Source organism: Sus scrofa, unplaced genomic scaffold, assembly GCF_000003025.6.
Source record: "Sus scrofa isolate TJ Tabasco breed Duroc unplaced genomic scaffold, Sscrofa11.1 Contig1914, whole genome shotgun sequence".
NCBI classification, from domain to species: domain Eukaryota; kingdom Metazoa; phylum Chordata; class Mammalia; order Artiodactyla; family Suidae; genus Sus; species Sus scrofa.
Window position 1 is genome coordinate 2,181,956 of NW_018084979.1, and position 18,198 is coordinate 2,200,153.

At 51.7% G+C, this 18,198-nt stretch overlaps 1 protein-coding gene across 14 annotated transcripts in view; it reads left to right on the plus strand.

Moving 5' to 3' along the window:
• Positions 1 to 18,198, plus strand: part of KLC1 (kinesin light chain 1) — a 67,295-nt gene that overhangs the window by 28,650 nt on the left and 20,447 nt on the right. For all 14 annotated transcript variants that reach the window (XR_002341079.1, XR_002341080.1, XR_002341081.1 and 11 more), the window contains exons 2-12: positions 656 to 917; positions 2,422 to 2,652; positions 4,108 to 4,186; positions 4,672 to 4,897; positions 7,948 to 8,035; positions 8,636 to 8,737; positions 11,358 to 11,531; positions 11,673 to 11,772; positions 14,805 to 14,854; positions 14,945 to 15,012; positions 16,113 to 16,221. Coding sequence is in view for 9 of the 14 variants with exons in the window: in XM_021081533.1 (XP_020937192.1) it covers positions 657 to 917; positions 2,422 to 2,652; positions 4,108 to 4,186; positions 4,672 to 4,897; positions 7,948 to 8,035; positions 8,636 to 8,737; positions 11,358 to 11,531; positions 11,673 to 11,772; positions 14,805 to 14,854; positions 14,945 to 15,012; positions 16,113 to 16,221 (1,488 nt within the window). In the remaining 5 variants the exon portion in view is untranslated. The remainder of the gene's footprint in view (positions 1 to 655; positions 918 to 2,421; positions 2,653 to 4,107; positions 4,187 to 4,671; positions 4,898 to 7,947; positions 8,036 to 8,635; positions 8,738 to 11,357; positions 11,532 to 11,672; positions 11,773 to 14,804; positions 14,855 to 14,944; positions 15,013 to 16,112; positions 16,222 to 18,198) is intronic.

Genomic DNA, 18,198 nt, shown 5'->3' on the forward strand with positions numbered 1-18,198 from the left:
CAGCGCTGGACACCTGCTGTGCTGCTCCCGCTGCCCGTGCGTCAGACATGCAGTTGCTCTGATTGTTCCCGTGCTCCTTTGCTGGTTTCTCTTTTTCCAGCTGTGACCACTTTTCAAGGCTTTGTCTGGTAAATATGTTATCAAGAATTTATTGGCTCTTCTGCATATCATTAAGGAAGAAAAGCTTGTAAACATTCAGAGAAAATTTTATTCACTGAGGCTGTATGTTTTGGAAATGCCATTTGGATGTTTTGCTGCTTTTAATCTTTGGCATTACTTACAGTTGCTGTCATTTCTTCCATTAAAAAATTAATTCAGACATAAGCCAGAAAGGTAATTAAAACTGGTCTGCAAAGGAAAAACAGGAACAGTACAGAATATAGTATTCGAAGGTAATAAATCACAGTACACATAGTAATTATTCACCTATGAAATGTTGAGTTGAAAGTATTCACACGTTTTTTCTTTGTTTTTGGCCACACCCGTGGCGTGTGTACGTTCCTGGGCCGGGGTCGAACCCCAGCCACAGCAGCGGCAATGCCAAATCCTTAATCCCGGGCCTCCAGGGAACTCCCGCACGTGTATTTTTCGTGAACATGGGAGCTAACGGAGCCTCGAATGCCGTGTCTAGCTTAGGTTCCTCTCTCTGCCCTAGAATGTACGACAGCATGTCCACGATGGTGTGCGTAAAGGAGGACAAGTTGGAGAAACTCACGCAGGATGAAATCATCTCTAAGACGAAGCAAGTAATTCAGGGGCTCGAAGCTCTGAAGAATGAGCACAATTCCATTTTACAAAGTTTACTGGAAACGCTCAAGTGTTTGAAGAAGGATGACGAGAGTAACCTGGTGGAGGAGAAGTCGAACATGATCCGGAAGTCGCTGGAGATGCTGGAGCTGGGCCTGAGCGAGGCGCAGGTACGGCTCAGCCCCGACGGGCCTGCGAGTCTGGAGCCGCGGAGGCCGCCTTTGAAGTGTGAGGGGGGCCCACACGGGGGCGGGTGCCGAGAGAGTGATGGAGATGGGCTTACACGGGGGCTATGTGCGTGATGCCGCCGAGGGCTGATTCGGGCAGGTCTCAGGTGTTAAAAGTAGATCGAAAGGAGAGGTAACCGCGCGCGCGTGTCGGGATTTGATTGGACTGAACACATCAGAAAGCAGCAACAGTGGCCTAAACGTCATAGTCTTGTGTGAAGCACATTCTGAGGTAGGCTTTCCCAGACAGGCTCTATGGCTGCAAGGGGTCGGGGTCCCCGGGCCCCTGGACAGCCTGTCTCGTGGACTCAGGGTTCTGGCTGCAGCCACGTGACTCCACCCTCGGGCGGGACGGGCCTCCTCCGGTCAGTTCTCTGCCCGGGCACAGCCCTCTGCTTACATTTCATTCTCCAGAACTGCTTCCATGGCCGCACCTAGTTGTCAGGGACACCGGGGAGTACTGCCCTGCCCGCTAAAGTGCCAGGTTCCTAAGCCTAAGGAAGAAGGGAGGATGAGTGTTGGCCAATAGCTGATCTTCTCTGCAGGAGACAAGATTACCTTCTGTAAATATATATATTTTTTTGGTCTTTTTGCCATTTCTTGGGCTGCTCCAACGGCATATGGAGGGTCCCAGGCTAGGGGTCCATCCGGAGCTGTTGTCACTGGCCTACGCCAGAGCCACAGCAACGCAGAATCTGAGCCATGTCTGCAGCCTACACCACAGCTCACGGCAACGCCAGATCCTTAACCCACTGAGCGAGGCCAGGAACCGAACCCGAAACCTCATGGTTCCTAGTCAGATTCGTTAACCACTGAGCCACGATGGGAACTTCTGCCTTCTGTATTTTTAAAAAAATTTTTATGGATGTAGAGTTGATTTACAATGTTGTCTTAATTTCTGCTCTACAGTAAATGTGTCTCAGCTATACATATGTATATTATTTAAATTAAAACTGACTTGGGCTCAGCTCTTGGCTGGGCAGCGCCTTCTGACTCACGGTGCTAGCCGCAGAGCTGTCCTCCCTTACCTTGGACATTAAGGACCACCTGTGTGCCCACCCGCCCGCCCCTCAGAGGGACCGCCACTCGCACACATGCTGTCACCCGTGGGCAGGGGTCTCTGAGGTATTCTCTTGGAGCCATCCAGATAGAAAGTAAAAATACAGCTTCATCAGAACAGTAGCCGCCTGTCCATTGCTCGTCCGCTTTGAGAGGCTCTCCAAGAGAAAAATGTCTTTTTTGTGGACGTTCTGCACACGTGAGATTGTGGACCCTGCCTGCGTAGCCCGTGACTGAGGTGGCAGCGGAGGCAAAGTGCGGTTTGTCCTCGTGTGCGCCTCAGAGCACATTCGGCACGCGTGCAGGAGCTTGAGCCCCAGGGTGCTTGTGCAGGCCGGGGCTTGGTGGGACCCATCGCTGCAGGGCTGTCGTGCTTCTGTCTGTCCAGGTCATGATGGCTCTGTCCAATCATCTGAATGCCGTTGAGTCAGAGAAGCAGAAACTGCGTGCACAGGTTCGTCGTCTGTGCCAGGAAAATCAGTGGCTGCGAGATGAATTGGCCAACACGCAGCAGAAATTGCAGAAGAGTGAGCAGTCTGTGGCTCAACTGGAGGAAGAAAAGAAGCATCTGGAATTCATGAATCAGTTAAAAAAATACGATGATGACATTTCTCCATCCGTAAGTGCTTCTGTAGGAATGCAGTAGTGACAGTAGTTACTGTCTCAGAGCCGGTGGATTCCAGCTGGCAGGGTTTCCTCTCCCCTCCGGCCACTGCAGTGAGCAGGACCCAGGGTTATGGGCTTTAGGACTGGGTCCCTGGGCAGGTCATTTAAGTTCTCTTTGGAGTGTTCTTTTTATCCTTTTTGTTTGTTGGTTGGTTGGTTTTTGGCTGTGCCTGTGATATGCAGAAGTTCCTGGTTCTGTGACTGGACCCACACCACAGCAGTGACCTGAGCCATATTGTGACATTACCACATCCTTAACTCACTGTGCACCAGGGAACTCCCATGTGTTTTTTTTTTTTAAACAAATGGTCAGAAAATGTAAGAAGTTCTCTGTAAATATAAAGTACAATGCAAGATCCACCTCTTTATGGTGGGTTTTGTTCTGTTTTTTAAGGCTGCACCACAGTGTATGGAGATTCCCAGACTAGGGGTTGAATCAGGAGCTATAACTGCTGGCCTACACCACAGCTCATAGCAAGGCCGGGGATCGAACCCACATCTTCACAGATACCAGTCGGATTCGTTTCCTCTGTGCCACAGCAGGAGCTCCTTTGTGGTGGTTCTTGACTTTCTCTGAGACTCCCTGCCCAGAACACCTCGTGGTCCTCCCGCTCCTCCCTGTGCCTCCTCCGGCCCTCGCGAGGGTCTTGGAGCGTGCGGGTCCCCAGGGAGCTTGTGTTTTCCTTTCTCTGGGTGCTCGTCCCTGTCTTGGTTACTTTTTTTGTTTATCATTTATTTCTGATTCAGTTAACTTTTTTTTTTTGGCTGCATCCATGGCATATGGAGCTTCTTGGGCCAGGGATTGAATCTGAGTCACAACGGCAACCTACACCACAGCTGAGGCAGTGCCTTATCTTCAACCCATTGCGCTGGGCTGGGGATTGAAGCTGCTCCTTGGCAGCACCCTGAGCTGTTACAGTCAGATTCTTTTTTTTTCTCTTGGCTTTTTAGGGCCGTACTCGCGGCATATGGAGGTTCCCAGGCTAGGGATCTGGTTGGAGCCCCAGCCGCTGGCCTACGCCACAACCACAGCAACGCCAGATCTGAGCTGCATCTTCAGCCTATACCATAGCTCACGGCAACGCCAGATCCTTAACCCACTGAACAAGGCTAGAGATCGAACCTGCAACCTCATGGTTCCTAGTCGGATTTGTTAACCACTGCACCACGATGGGAACTCCTAGAGTGAGATTCTTAACCACCTGTGCCACAGCGGGAACTCCTCTAGCAAGCATTTTACTACTCTTTACTGAACTGATGGATAAACCAAATTGTGGATAGTTTTCTGTATTTGGTCTGAAAGTTGAATCGTCTTTTCTCTTTTTAATTAACATGCAATTTCTGTCAGTGATTTCCAGTGCAGGACTTATAGGACTTGTCAGACTCTTGTCTTGGGCTGTTTTTGTAGGAGGACAAAGACACTGACTCCACCAAAGAGCCTCTGGATGACCTTTTCCCAAATGACGACGACGACCCTGGCCAAGGAAGTAAGTTGGTTGGGGCGGTCCCCGGCGGCACACGAGTGGGAGGTGTTAGTCCTCTTGGGGGGGTGACTGCTGTGATGAGTGGGCGCCCTGGTTGCTGCGCTGCCTCAGCCGCCTGTGCACACTCGGGCGGCCCTGTGTTTCCCCAAAGGATTTCAGGTCGTTTTCGCATCGGGCTGTGGCGGCGTGTTAAACCAGGCCCGCGTCAGCGGGCACGCGCAGCCAGTTCAGACGTGGTCTGTGCTTCTCACAGAGAGCAGAGGACAGAGTGAGTTCTCCTGGTGCCAGGAGCAGCCCTGCGCTGTCGGGGGCGTGCGCCGCCTATGAGTCGCCATGTCTCCCAGCCTGCCTGTGGCCTGCTGGACGGCTTTCCATGCGGGGGGCCATGTGCTGGCCTGGGGCAGAGCTAGACGGGGACAGTGCTCTGACTCGATGTCACCTGGGTGCTTTTCTCTGCACGCGTCTGAGGCGCAGCTTTCTCTGTGCAGTCCAGCAGCAGCACAGCAGCGCGGCGGCGGCGGCTCAGCAGGGCGGCTACGAGATCCCGGCGCGGCTGCGCACGCTCCACAACCTGGTCATCCAGTACGCCTCCCAGGGGCGCTACGAGGTCGCCGTGCCCCTCTGCAAGCAGGCCCTGGAGGACCTGGAGAAGACCTCTGGCCACGACCACCCGGACGTGGCCACCATGCTGAATATCCTGGCCTTGGTGTACAGGCTAGTAGTGTTCGCTTCGTGCTGTCCTCTTAACCCCACCCAGAGGGGACGTGTTCAGTGACCTTACCCCAGCCCTTTAAAACTGGCGTGAGCCACGTCTCCCGCCGTATCAGCCATTTTTCTTCAGACAGTAAGTTCAGAACGTGGAGCATGCGCTCCAGCAAGACTCTCTCGCCAGAGTAGAGCAGACGCTGCCTGGGACACACGGCCCAGCCTTCCTAGAGCAGCTCTTGCGCGCCCTTCTCTCGGGTCAGACTAAACTTGCGGTTTTCCTCCACTGGTCTTCCTGTGTCAGGCTTCTTTTGTCCAGAATGGCCTTCCCACGAAGCTGGCCAGTATCCTCTCACCCTTCTTTTTTTTTCAAGTGGCCACACCTGCAGCATATCGAAGTTCCTAGACTCTGGATTGAACCCAAACCACAGCTGTAACCCGCTGTGCTGGGCCGGGAGTTGAACCTGCGCCGCCTCAGCAACCTGAGCCCCTGCGGTCGGATTTTTTTTTTTTGTCTTTTGTCTTTTTAGGGCCATAAACACGAGGCATATGGAGGTTCCTAGGCTAGGGGTCCAATCGCAGCTGTAGCTGCTGGCCTACGCCAGAGCCACAGCAAGGCGGGATCTGAGCCGCGTCTGTGACCTACACCACAGCTCACAGCAACGCCGGATCCTTAACCCACTGAGCGAGGCCAGGGATCAAACTTGCAACTTTATGGTTCCTAGTCGGATACATTAACCACTGTGCCACAACGGGAACTCCTGCAGTCGGGTTCTTAACCCACTGCACCACAGCTCAAACTCCTCCTCCCACTGAGTCCTTTTTCTGTTTTTATTTTTTTTTTAGGGCCGGACATGAAGCATATGGAAGTTCCCAGGCTAGGGGTCAGATTGTAAGTATAGCTGCTGGCCTGCACCACAGCCACAGCCACAACATTGAGCTGAGTGAGGCTAGGGATTGAACCCTTGTCCTCCTGGACACTAGTTGGATCCTTTATCACTGAGCCACTGCGGGAACTCCTCGCTGTCCTGGTTGAATCCAGGGTTCCAGGTGCCCGTTGCCCCCGTGCCCGTAGCCCTGTCCCTGCCTCTCACAGCACTTGCCTGTTAGACCCGACGTGTCGTCTCTTCTCCTGGAATCGTGGTTCCTTGAAGTTGAGGGTCGCTTTTTCTTCCCGTCTTCACCTTGAGTCACTTGAGCGTGTTCCCACCGCAGAAGCCCTTGGCAAACTTCTGAGTAGAATGAAATAGGTTTTTTTTTGGTCTTTTGTCCTTCTTTTAGGCCCCCCCCCACCACATAGGGAGGTTCCAAGGCTAGGAGTTGAATTGGAGGTGCACCTGCCAGCTTACACCACAGCCACAGCAATGCGAGATCTGAGCGGCCTCTGCAACCTGCATCACAGTTCCTGGCAACGCCAGATCCCTAACCCACCGAGCAAGGCCAGGGATCGAACCCCCGTCCTCTAGTCAGGTTCATTACCACTGAGCCACAACGGGAACTCCCCAGCAAGGCAGTTTTAAAGGCGAAGTGAGGAAGGGGTGGTGTCATAGGCTTAACAGAATCAGTTCTTAAGCGGCTTGCTTATGGTCATTGAGTAGATGATTTCTTCCACTTGGCAGTGGTTTTTAGCATCTGAAGAGCTTGGGAAATGTTGGTGAGATACCATTATCTTGGTATCCTAGGGAGGAGCCCCACCAGGGGTGTGGGAGGGTCCATCCTGGCCGTCGCAGCGCACACCTCGCCTCCTTGAGCTTGCGTAGCACTGCAGCAGTGACGAGCTGTGGCGGCCGTGTTTAACTGGGTCTCATCGCTTTAACTTTGTTTTGGCTGTGCCTTCTGCATGTGGAAGTTCCCAGGCCAGGGACGGAACCCACACCACAGCAGGGACTCGAGCAGCGGCAATGCCAGTGCCAGATCCCCAACCTGCTGTGCCATAGGAAACCTTCTGAACCGTCGTTTTGCACTTGGGACGTTCACAGAAAGTTTGAGCCAGTTTACATGATAAGATGATTGAAGAAGAAGCCTACATACTTGGCCAGAATTAGTGTGTTTTGGAGCATCTTGAAGCCTTGACAGCCCACCCAGGGTTCTGTAGGGCGGGCTGGCTTCTGCAGGCAGGGCCTTGCCGGGCAGCTCGTCTTACTCGGTTACACTTAGGCTGTGTGTCACCCCGTCTCACGGAGAGCCACATCCTCAGCACGCCGGGTGCTTCTCTCGCACAGTCGGCCAGACCTTTCATCCCGCCCTGCCCCAGCAGACTGCGGCAGTGTGGGCACATCCTGGGTTTATTTCCACAGGCGTTTCCAGGGCACGTGGTGTATCACTAGCTTCCTGCAGCAGCCCTGTGAGTGCCGTCTGACTGCGACAGCCAAGGCCACGTGATGTGCCAGAGCCACACTGCTGTTCACCAGCAGAGCTGGGCTCAGACATGGGGGCTAGCTCTGTCTGACACAAAGGGAAGCTCTGTCCACTGTCCCGGACTGCCTCACTGACTCTGCAGGGCAGCGGGCAGGTGCAGAACCACACACAGTGTGGGCAGGATTGTTCCTGAGATCTGGGTGGAGGGCCAAGCTGGTCAGGCCCGACCCAAGCTCACCTCGCCAGTGTGCTTGTTGATGGAGTCTTTTTCTCCTACATTAGGAGTGCTTTTCATGATTTTAATAGCTGGCTTTTATTTTATTTTATGGTCGTCTTCTTCTTCTTTTTTTTTTTTTTTTTTTAGGGCCGCACCTATGGCATACGGAAGTTCCCGGTCTAGGAGTCAAATCGGAGCTGCAGCTGCCGGCCTACACCACAGCCACAGCAACATGGGGTCTGGGCTGCGTCTTCGACCTACACCACAGCTCGGGGCAACGCCAGATCTTTAACCCACTGAGCGGGCCCAGGAATTGAACCTGCAATTCTCATGGATACTAGTCGGGTTTGTTACTGCTGTGCCACAACGGGAACTCCCTGACTGTTATTTTTAAAAATTAAAGCTTAACCGTTATTTTTTTATTGTGAACATTACGTAAAAAGAGTAAGCTCTAAAGCACTTCGTTGCATGTTTTTCAATTTAGAGACCAGAATAAGTACAAAGATGCCGCGAACCTGCTGAACGATGCACTGGCCATCCGTGAAAAAACGCTGGGCAAAGATCATCCTGCGGTTTGTGCATCTGGTTCTTTCCTCTTTGTGTATTTTATTTTCTCTACCATGTTCTCTGCCCCACTCATTTTAATGTTAAACTCAACAGGGAAGAGTTGAGAGCTGCCTTTTCACTGGACAGCACAGGTGGACCTCACTCGCTCAGTACCGGCGATAAGCCCCAGTGCTGGCGACCCTCCTGTTCAGCAGGTGTCAGTGTGCGCTTCGTTTATCGCCCACCTCCGATGGGTCACCTACTGTATTTTTTGATCCTAAATCAAATTGCATGGACTTCTATAAATTTTTTCCTAAAGATTTTGTACTGTCTTTTTATTAAAATCTGGTCAGATTTGCGTATAGATCTACTTTGGTTGGCTTGTGGCTTCCAGTGAAATTAAAAACAAATCAAGACGGGGTTGATGTTGATTTAAGTGTAATACTCTGCGGGGTTACTTTACGGGCTCTCTGTGTAGTGAAGCTGCTCTTTTGCTTTAAGTGAAGTCACGTTCCTTGGTCCAGCTGAGAGCAGGTCACTGCAGTACTGGGTGGGATGATGTGTGGTGTCTGGAGGCCGCTCTGCTGATGGCGTTTACCAGGCTGTGGTGCCCTCTGTGTTGGCAGGTGGCAGCAACTCTGAATAACCTTGCAGTGCTTTACGGCAAGAGAGGAAAGTACAAAGAAGCCGAGCCGCTGTGTAAACGGGCGCTGGAGATCCGAGAGAAGGTACGACTGGGCGCAGGTTCTCATTGCTGAGATGCTGTGTTAACCGTGCTGTTGAAATATTTCCCTTCTAAGCTCTGAGAAGCGACCCCTAAGATGCATTATTACTGACCCTTTCCTGAAAATAAGTCTTTCAACCAGGTGGGCAGCCCCAGGGCAGAGCCAGACGGGGCCATCGGCCCACACACGTCGGAGTTAGGAGGAGTGGGTATTCAGAGGGTGGGGCCTTGAGTCGGCAGGCCCTCCCGGCCTGAGGCGGCCTAGAAATGGTCTACAGCGAAGAAGGCTGTTCTCAGGCCCATGACGGAAGGTGCGGATACGTCATCTGACAGTGGGGTGTATGCCTATCAGTAAGAAGAGTTTACAGTTTTTGGAGTTCCCATCGTGGCACAGTGGAAACGAATCCAACTAGAAACCATGAGGTTGTGGGTTCGATCCCTGGCCTCGCTCAGTGGGTTAAGGATCCAGCGTTGTCATTAGCTGTGGTGTAGGTCGCAGGCTTGGCTCAGATCCTGGGTTTCTGTGGCTGTGGTGTAGACTGGCAGCTAAAGCTCCAATTGGACCCCTAGCCTGGGAACCTCCATGTGCCGCAGGTGTGGCTCTTAAAAAAAAAAAAACTTTACAGTTTTAAAAATAAGGTCACCAAATATGCTTATAAATCTTAAAAAAATAATTATTTTTGAGAACTAAAGAATAACCCAGAGGCGTTCCCATCGAGGCTCAGTGGTAACGAATCCAGTTGGTATCCATGAGGATGCGGGTTCTATCCCCGGCCTTGCTCAGTGGGTTAGGGATCCGGGGTTGCTGTAGAACTTCTGTGTGCTACAGGTGCGGCCCTAAAAAGTAAAAAGCAAAACAAAAAAACAACTCACAGCTATAGATTAAGTCAGTGTCATGGTTATTTAATGCCAGCTGCTACAGTTTATGGTAATGAGGTATTTAAAGATGTAACTTGTCAAATTCGTCGTTATTCTGTGACTGTGCTCAAATGTCATAGAGACTTGAGTGTCATGTCGTTGCTGTGATATTTTAATTTGGTTTGATTGTGTGAATATTTGCCATTGATACTGAGAGATTAACATGTACTTTGGGGTCATATGGCGAGGAGTTGGGCAAGGGGAATGAAAAGCGGCTCATTTTTCAAATTATGCAGGTCACGTTTTGTCCACGTTGCCATGTGCATGGTCTTTATGACGTCAGATGGCTTTTGTTTTATTTCTCATTTATCCACTCAGCTTTTCAGTGGACTGGGGTTAAAACCCGGGAGAACCTCAGGCGTATCAGGTTGAGGATTATGAGCTGCGAATGATGATCTGTCGCATGCGTTCGTGTAGGCTCCTTCACTCACTCGTTGAGCAGACAGCTACTGAGGACTTGATAGCGTCAGTGATTCACACGTTAGATACGGCGCCCTGCCGGGGAACGATGCCCACCAGACGGACCTTGGGGATGCAGGTGCTTTGACGTCTAGCCTAGAGCCAGGAGGAGTATAGAGCCTGGGCTTCCCCCAGACGGTCAGGGTTTGAGCCGAGTCTGAATACCTAAGGTCCACGCTTCCCAGGCAGGGAGAGGCAGGCATGCAGAAGGGGGCAGCTGCAGCAGCCTCCCTGGGGACTGCATGCGTACAGGCACAAGGTGAGGGCGTTTGTCCAGTATTTATTCACTCCGCTGTGTGCCAGCGCCAACCGGGTGCTAGGCTTACATCGCATCCAGCTGCACTCTGCGGCGTCACGTTTTCACGGGCGAGAGGCAGGCAGCAGAGAACTAAATGGATGAGATGGTTTGGGGTAGGTAGTGATGCTTTCAGAGGAAGAAACGACTCGTGATGTGCTGTGTGCCTTGACCGGGGGGAGGGGTCCCTGAGGTCAGGGATGTGCCGTTAGTGGGGGCGGGGGTGGGCAGAGGGCCCTGCGGGGAGAGGGAGAGCATCGGCGTCTGGGACAGCGAGGTCACAGGGCCCGGAAGGTGGACCTCGAAACAGGAGGGTGCGGTTCAGGGTGATGGCAAGGCCCCCGGTCTGCATGTGGAGGGGCTGGGATGTGGGTTGAAGAGTGGGAAGGCTCTGCTGAAGGCTCTCGATGTGTCGCTGTCAGCGTGACGTGGTTGGAGTCAGGGCTGGGTTTACACCTGGGCTCCTCCAGAACGTGGCAGTCGTCAAACAGCCTTTGGAGAACCCAGCTTGCTCATCTTCAGAATGTGCGTGTGTCACCTACCACGTCGGGGTCCTACAGGCGTTGACTGAGCTGAAGCCTGGGAAGGAAGTCAGCACCGTCCCCCCCAGCCCCCCAGCCATGAGAGTTTAATACATTCTGGTTTAAAAATTTTTTTGTTCATTTGTACCTGCGGCATGTGGAAATTCCCGGGCCGGGGATTGAACCCACACTTCGGCAGCCACCCAGGCTGCTGCAGTGATGATGCGGGATCCTTAACCTGCTGGGCCACTGGGGAGCTCCTCTGGTTATTCGTGTTTTTGCATGGGGGCCAGTTAATCGTGGTAAGTCTGGGAATGAGGCATAGTCATGTTCATGATCGAAAGATCCTTCTCCTAGAACAGGGTGGGTGATGGATTGGTTGGCGTGAGACACGTCGTAAGTGTTTCTAATAAGCTAACTTTGGTCCCCAGGTTTTGGGAAAGGATCACCCTGATGTGGCCAAGCAGCTGAATAACCTGGCCCTACTGTGCCAGAACCAGGGCAAGTATGAAGAAGTGGAGTATTACTATCAAAGAGCCCTCGAGATCTACCAGACCAAGCTGGGGCCTGATGACCCCAATGTGGCCAAGACGAAAAACAACCTGGTAGGTTGCCCGAGGCAGCTCTGGCCATAGAGCCGCGGGCTTTCCTCCTGGGGCTCTGCCTCCCCTCTCACCTGCGGGCAAGAATGTAGGCGTTCGCGTCACTCACACAAGAGAATGGTAAGCGTTTTGTTTTGTTTCAAGGCGTCCTGCTACCTGAAGCAAGGAAAATTCAAGCAAGCAGAAACACTGTACAAAGAGATTCTCACTCGGGCACATGAAAGAGAGTTTGGTTCCGTGGATGGTAAGACATACACTCCTTCCTCGAAGCAGATGCGGGTGTAGAATGCATTAGAAAGAGTGGTTTCCAGCTCGGGAATACTCAAGTCATCACCATATTTTCAAAATAGAATTCAATTTGCATTTATGTTCATTTTATTTAATGTTCTTTTTTTGTCTGCGCCTGCGGGGCCTGGGATTGAACCTGCGCCACAGCAGCAGCACCACTGGATCCTTAACCTGCAGCAGCACAAGGGCACTCCTCATTTGAATTTTAGAGCTGATTTTCTAAGTAGCGCTTAGAGGAGAGGACATGGCCCAGCCTGAGTGGCCATGGCAAACGCCCGCGCACCTGCCCGGGCAGTGCTGATCCTCAGCAGGCTGTGCCCCTGCGGCCAGGCCCGATGGGCCCCCTGCTGCGTTCTTTCCCCACTGCCTTCTCCAGAGTCCACGTGTCTGAGCGGCTTTAAGCATAGTTTAGATGCACTAACTCTGGAGAGCCTTCCTGGAGGCCTTAGTGCTTTCTAGAATTGTTCCCGAAAGACTGGCATGAACCAGCAGCGTCAGCACTACTTGGGACCTGTCGGAATGTGGATTCTCCACCCACCCGGGGCTGCTGGGTTGTTGGACCTCAAGCTCTTTAAGGCTGGTCTCCTTTGCCTTCCTTAAAGAATTGTAGGTACATAATACACGTTTTGGAAGAAATCTTTTCTAAGATTTTGGGAGTTCCCTTCGTGGCTCAGTGGTTAACGAATCCGACTAGGAACCACGAGGATGCGGGTTCAATCCCTGGCCTTGCTCAGTGGGTTAAGGATCCGGCGTTGCCGTGAGCTGTGGCGTAGGTCGCAGACACAGATTAGATCCCGTCCTAGAATAGATTTACAAGGAGATCCTGCTGAATAGCATTGAGAACTATGTCTAGATACTCATGTTGCAACAGAAGAAAGGGTGGGGGAAAAAACTGTAATTGCAATGTATACATGTAAGGATAACCTGACCCCCTTGCTGTACAGTGGGAAAATTAAAAAAAAATAAAAAAAGATTAGATCCCGTGTGGCTGTGGCTGTGGTGTAGGCCGGCGGCTGCAGCTCAGATTCAACCCCTAGCGTGGGAATCTCCATGTGCCGTAGGTGCAGCCCCTAAAAAGCAAAATAAATAAATAAAGATTGGTCAGTAGAGTGGTCTTTGTGTGTCACATTGGGCATTTCTCTACCCCACCGGCCGTCACAGTGTAAGGCGTTCAGCGTGAGGACAGTTGTCACCAGCGTGTGGAGACCTTAGGTTTTGTAGGAAGGACAGATTTTGATTAATGTTTTTTTTTTTTAATATTATAGAGTTTCTAGAAACCACTTCTGAAAAGTCTTTGAAAGGTGTATTAATTTCTTTTCTCTGTTAATCAGCGGAGCAGTAAATCTCTTAGCAGGGGACGGTGTTGCCTCAGGCCCTCATTCTGCAGGTGGATTCTTTTGGCGGTTGTGCCAGGTTAGGGTTCAGTGCACTTCCCTGCCAGGGGCTGGCGGTTCACCGGAGCTTCGTGTTCACGACTACCTGCGGCGGCCGTGCTGATGTCGTGTGGGTTCCAGGCCATCTCCTTAGTGTGATTTGCTAGCCGCTCTCTGCTAGAAATAGAAGTGTGAAGTCCAGTCAGCTGGGTTCTGTCCAGTTGAAAGGAGTTTTTCTGTTCTTGGATTTCTCCTTCACGCACATGTTGAAACGTGGGACCAAGGCGTTGTTTTCTTTAGGCAAGATGCACACATGTCCTGCTTGGCTCTCGGGGCGTGGCCCTCCGGTCACAGGGCCTCCTTTGCTACAGTGTGGCACTGAAACCCATAACCGGGTTTGTTGTCCGGGAATCTGGTTCTCCCAAGATTGGCTGGTTCTTGTTTATTCTAGCAGCGGAATTCGTTTAGTAAGCATAGCTAAAACTACAGTAAATACCAGTGTTACCAAGTTTTAAATACTGTTTACTCTTTTGAAACCAGTGTTTAAACCAGTTTCACGCTTCCGTGACACGACAGTGACTGTACTCCTCTTAGTTCAGCGTCTGGGACGTGCAGTCGTATTTAATTCTCCCGGCAGTCCTGTGACGTGGCCAAGCATCACTCCATTGTAGGAGCAAGGACGCCACAGACTCCGGCCCGCCCCGGGTCTGGCGGTGGTTGGATGGGCTTGGAGTGTGTGTCTCTTTCTCTAGAGCCCGAAAGAGGTCCTCGCTGTGGGAAACCTCAAAAATAAGCACAGAGCGGGTTCTCACGGTGGCACAGCCGTCACGAACCCAGCTAGCGTCCCTGAGCACGCGGGATACTAGTACGGGCCTAAAGAGACAAGGAAAAGAACAGAAAAAAGTGCAGAGACGGGAATGTGAAAATCACCCATGATTTCATCACCCAAAAGGTAGTTTAATACGTTCAGTGTCGTTCTGTCCCTTTTTTGCCTTGATTTGCATACTTGAAGCCGTACTTCACGTACAGTCCCGTGTGCGGCTTACTTTCCTTTGTACTTGCAGCTTAAGCGTTTTTCACGTCGTAAAAGTATTTTCATAGTCCTCACTTCAAAGGCTGCTTATCCGCCGTGATACCGGGCGCATTAGTTGTCTGGAGGCGTTGGATGAGAGGGATGTGTGAGCGTCGTCAAACGTTAAGGAAGTTTTAAGGGAAGGCTGCCTTCTGTTTTCTCCACTTTTGTTCCCAGCGTCGCACCGCTTTCTCTTAGACTCTCGTTTAACGCGGCGGTGCTCAAATCCTAAGCGGCCCGAGTGCTGTGCGCACTCCAGCAGTAAGGGTTGTTACCTCATCAGCCCCCGGCCCCTGCCTCGCCTCGCCTCGCTCTGTGGGTCGTGTGGCCTGTCCCCAGAGTGGCCTGTCCCCAAAGTGCCCGCTTGTGTCTCGTGGTCCGCTCCCGTCCTCACAGTTTCTTCCCGTTGCGAAGCTTCGTCTGTTCACTTTGTGAGAAGTAACGTCTGAAAAACAAAACGAAAACCCTGCAGTCAGTGGAACTCGACAGCTTACGCGCGGGGGCCTCTCTCAGGCTGACAGCCTGTTCTTTTTCCTTCTGCAGATGAAAATAAGCCCATTTGGATGCACGCCGAGGAGAGAGAAGAGTGTAAAGTAAGGACACGTTGTTTTGAGAGATTCCCTAAATCGCGTCTTTGATGGCTGGAGATAATTGCTCATTTGAAATTATTTGTTGTGATTTAGGGAAAGCAAAAGGATGGGACGTCTTTCGGAGAGTATGGCGGCTGGTACAAAGCCTGCAAAGTTGACAGGTATGTCTGCTCAGCTGTGGACGGTGCCCTGCTTCCAGGGTAGCGTGTACGTGGCCGAGTGTGTAAAGGGCCTTAGGGAAGGCTGGTTGCGCAGTCCCACGTCCCCAGCTCCAGTACAGACCCATGACTTCCCAAGTGCGATAACTCCGTTCACAGGAGCCCGCGCAGTGGGGGTCACGTGGGACGATACAGGCTCCGTCTGTTCACCCTGCCTCCCAGGCTCGCTCTGAATCCAGGGGGATGGCAGCCCGGGACGCGCATTTGAGGCCCAGCTCCCGCAGCGGCCCCAGCCGGCACTTGGCTCGCAGCCTGTGCGGACGTCCGTTTCCGCCGCTGACTGGGACGCCTTCCGTGCCGTCTTCCTGGTTTAACGTCCACTCATCCTTGGAGACTCCGTGTACCAAATAGTTGAGGAAAACTCTCTGAAGCCCTAGTTTGGAATAAATACCTCTCCTTTGGGTTCCCTGTAGCACTTTTCATAATTCCTGAATTTTATGCACCCCCCCATTCTGTGTAAACTGCCTCAGACGTGGAGTATAGCCCCTTTGTTTCTGTACCTAAAGCGCCTGTCATCAGTGAGAAGAGACCTCTTGAGGTTTTTACACTACGGTGAACTGGACTGATTGCTCGAGCGCAGAAACCCAGCGTCTGGGTCCAGCCTGTGTGGTCTGCCTCCCACACACGGCCGTCACTCTCGGATGCAGGTCCCGCTGGAGATGAGCTCCGGGTTCACTCCTCGTCCCCGGACGTGTACAGAGGGGGCGGGGGGGTCCTGTTTGTGGCCTGACGCAGAGCGAGCCTCATGGTCACCGGACAGACCAGCACGGACCTTTCTGTTGCGACTGCCCAGTGGTCTGGGGGCTCGGCCGCTACCAGGAAGGACCACAGGGCTCATCCCGCCACCACGGGGCCTGGTGCCGTGGGCAGGGCGCGCTTGGGATAGAGAGCCTTTTAGAATTTCACAGCGGGAAAAGTGCCAGAGAAATTTAAGTAATTTTAGCCAAACCTAAGTCTGTCAGTCCTTTAGATTGTATGCTGTTGATAGTGGTTGATGTAAAACCTATGTTTAATAGGTCCGTATATCATATGCTTTCTTATAGTCCAACTGTTACAACTACGTTAAAAAACCTTGGGGCACTTTACAGACGTCAAGGCAAATTTGAAGCTGCAGAAACGTTAGAAGAAGCGGCCATGAGGTCACGTAAACAGGTCAGTAAAAACTTTGACTTAACCTCCTGTTTTGAGTTTAATGATTCTCTTTTATGAGAGTCATTGAAACCTTAATTTAGAAATAGAAAATGTTTAGTATTTTAGTTTGTGTAAATAATATTGTTTAAAGTAAAGGTAAATATGACATCAAACTCAAGCAGCAAAAGCAAAAGGTCAGTTGGATTCATCAAGATTAGAAACATTGCTACACTCAAGGGCACTGTCAGGAATAAAAGATAGCCGGAGAGCGGGCGGAAATACCTGCACGTCACACCTCTGATGAGGTCTAGTCTCGAGAGTGTGTGAAGACTCAAGGACCACCTAATTAAACAGTGAGCACAGGCCCTGAAGAAGCAGTTCTCAAGGACGCTGCGTTACTGCCAACAAGCACGTGGAAGACGCTCAGCCTCCCTCATTCATCATCAGGGCTGCAGGTGAGAACCAGTGAGTGAGCCCTGCACACCCCCCGGAACGGCTCTTTAAACAGGAACCAGACAGAGGTAGCAGGGTTGAGGCAGCAGCAGAGAATCAGGGCCCGTGCAGTGCTGGTGAGGGTGTAGCGTGGTCCAGCTGCAGTGGAAAACGGGCTGGAGGTGTATCCGAAGATTGGGCACAGGCTTCCTGGGTGACCCTGCCAAGTCCACTCCCAGGTACACACCCAAAAGAATGAAGCACAGGTTCTTAGAACAAATACGGTTGTGATTTCTTCCCTCTCTCTTTTGTTTTTTTGTCTTTTTTGGGCCACACCCATGGCATATGGAGGTTCCCAGGCTAGGGGTCTAACTGGAGCTGTAGCCACCAGTCTACACCACAGCCACAGCAACGCCAGATCCGAGCCACGTCTGCGACCTATACCACAGTTCAGGGCAACGCCGGATCCCATGACGGGAACTCTGTGATTCTCATTCTTCGCGGTGGTTGCATTCTAGAAAGTTGCTCTGAACACTGAACTAGCCAGTAAAGAACCATTGTTCCTGGGGAGGGGATCCAGAGGGGGTCCAGCAATCCTCTGGTCACAGGTACGTCAACTGATCAGTGCAGAACTTGATTTACGTGTGTTTCTGTCTAAAGACACCTTAGTTAAACTAGTTTGTGTTGTTGATTTGCTAATATCGGCACCGTAACTCATGCCGGAAGGACGCTTATTTTTCTCCATGAGGCATGTCCCAGCCTTCTCGTGCTTAGGGATACTTGATGACACCTCCACACTGCTCTTGGGGGCATTTTAATGGTGGGACCAGTGCTAACAGTGCGGGAAAGGTGGTGCCGAGTTTGTAGACGGGGTGGGGGACGAAGCAAGAAAGCAGAGCGTCGGTGCGTTCTGGCTTCGCTGGGGACCAGTACATTGGGTGATCGGAACTTTTTTCTGTGTGTCTGAATGGCATGAAAGCGCTGCCCACGTTGATTTTGGGGTGCAAATAAGCTTAGGCAGGCGGGTGAGGTCACAAGTGTGGCCGCTGCTAGCGATGACCATTGGCTGTGCTTGTGCGTCTACGGTCATGGCACACGAGTCTCAGTCGTCTGGCTCCAGGAAGCAACCCACACATCTCGGTGGTTGAATGGACGTAGCTGTACAGTGGAAGAGTGTTTGGGAATAAAAAGAATAAAAAGAAATAAAAAGCACTTTCCTTCGTCAACTGAGATGTTTTAATTATGCTGAGACACAGTGTGTAAAGAACATGCAGGAGAAACACTTAATTCTTGCCCTTTAATTACCAGTTTCCAGAATAAGGAGCTGGTGTGTTACGTTATACGTGTATGTGTTCAAAGAGGGCAGGTTTTGCTTTGTATTTTGAGGACTGAGGGGCAGGTGTGGGTTGTTCCCAGATGCCCATCTTCTGGCTGTGAGTAAAGTGACCTGTATACCCCTTCGAATTTTTTTCTTCCAAGAGATGCAGTGCAGGAGTTCCCGTTGAGGCGCAGTGGTTAACGAATCCGACTAGGATCCATGAGGTTTCACGTTTGATCCCTGGCCTT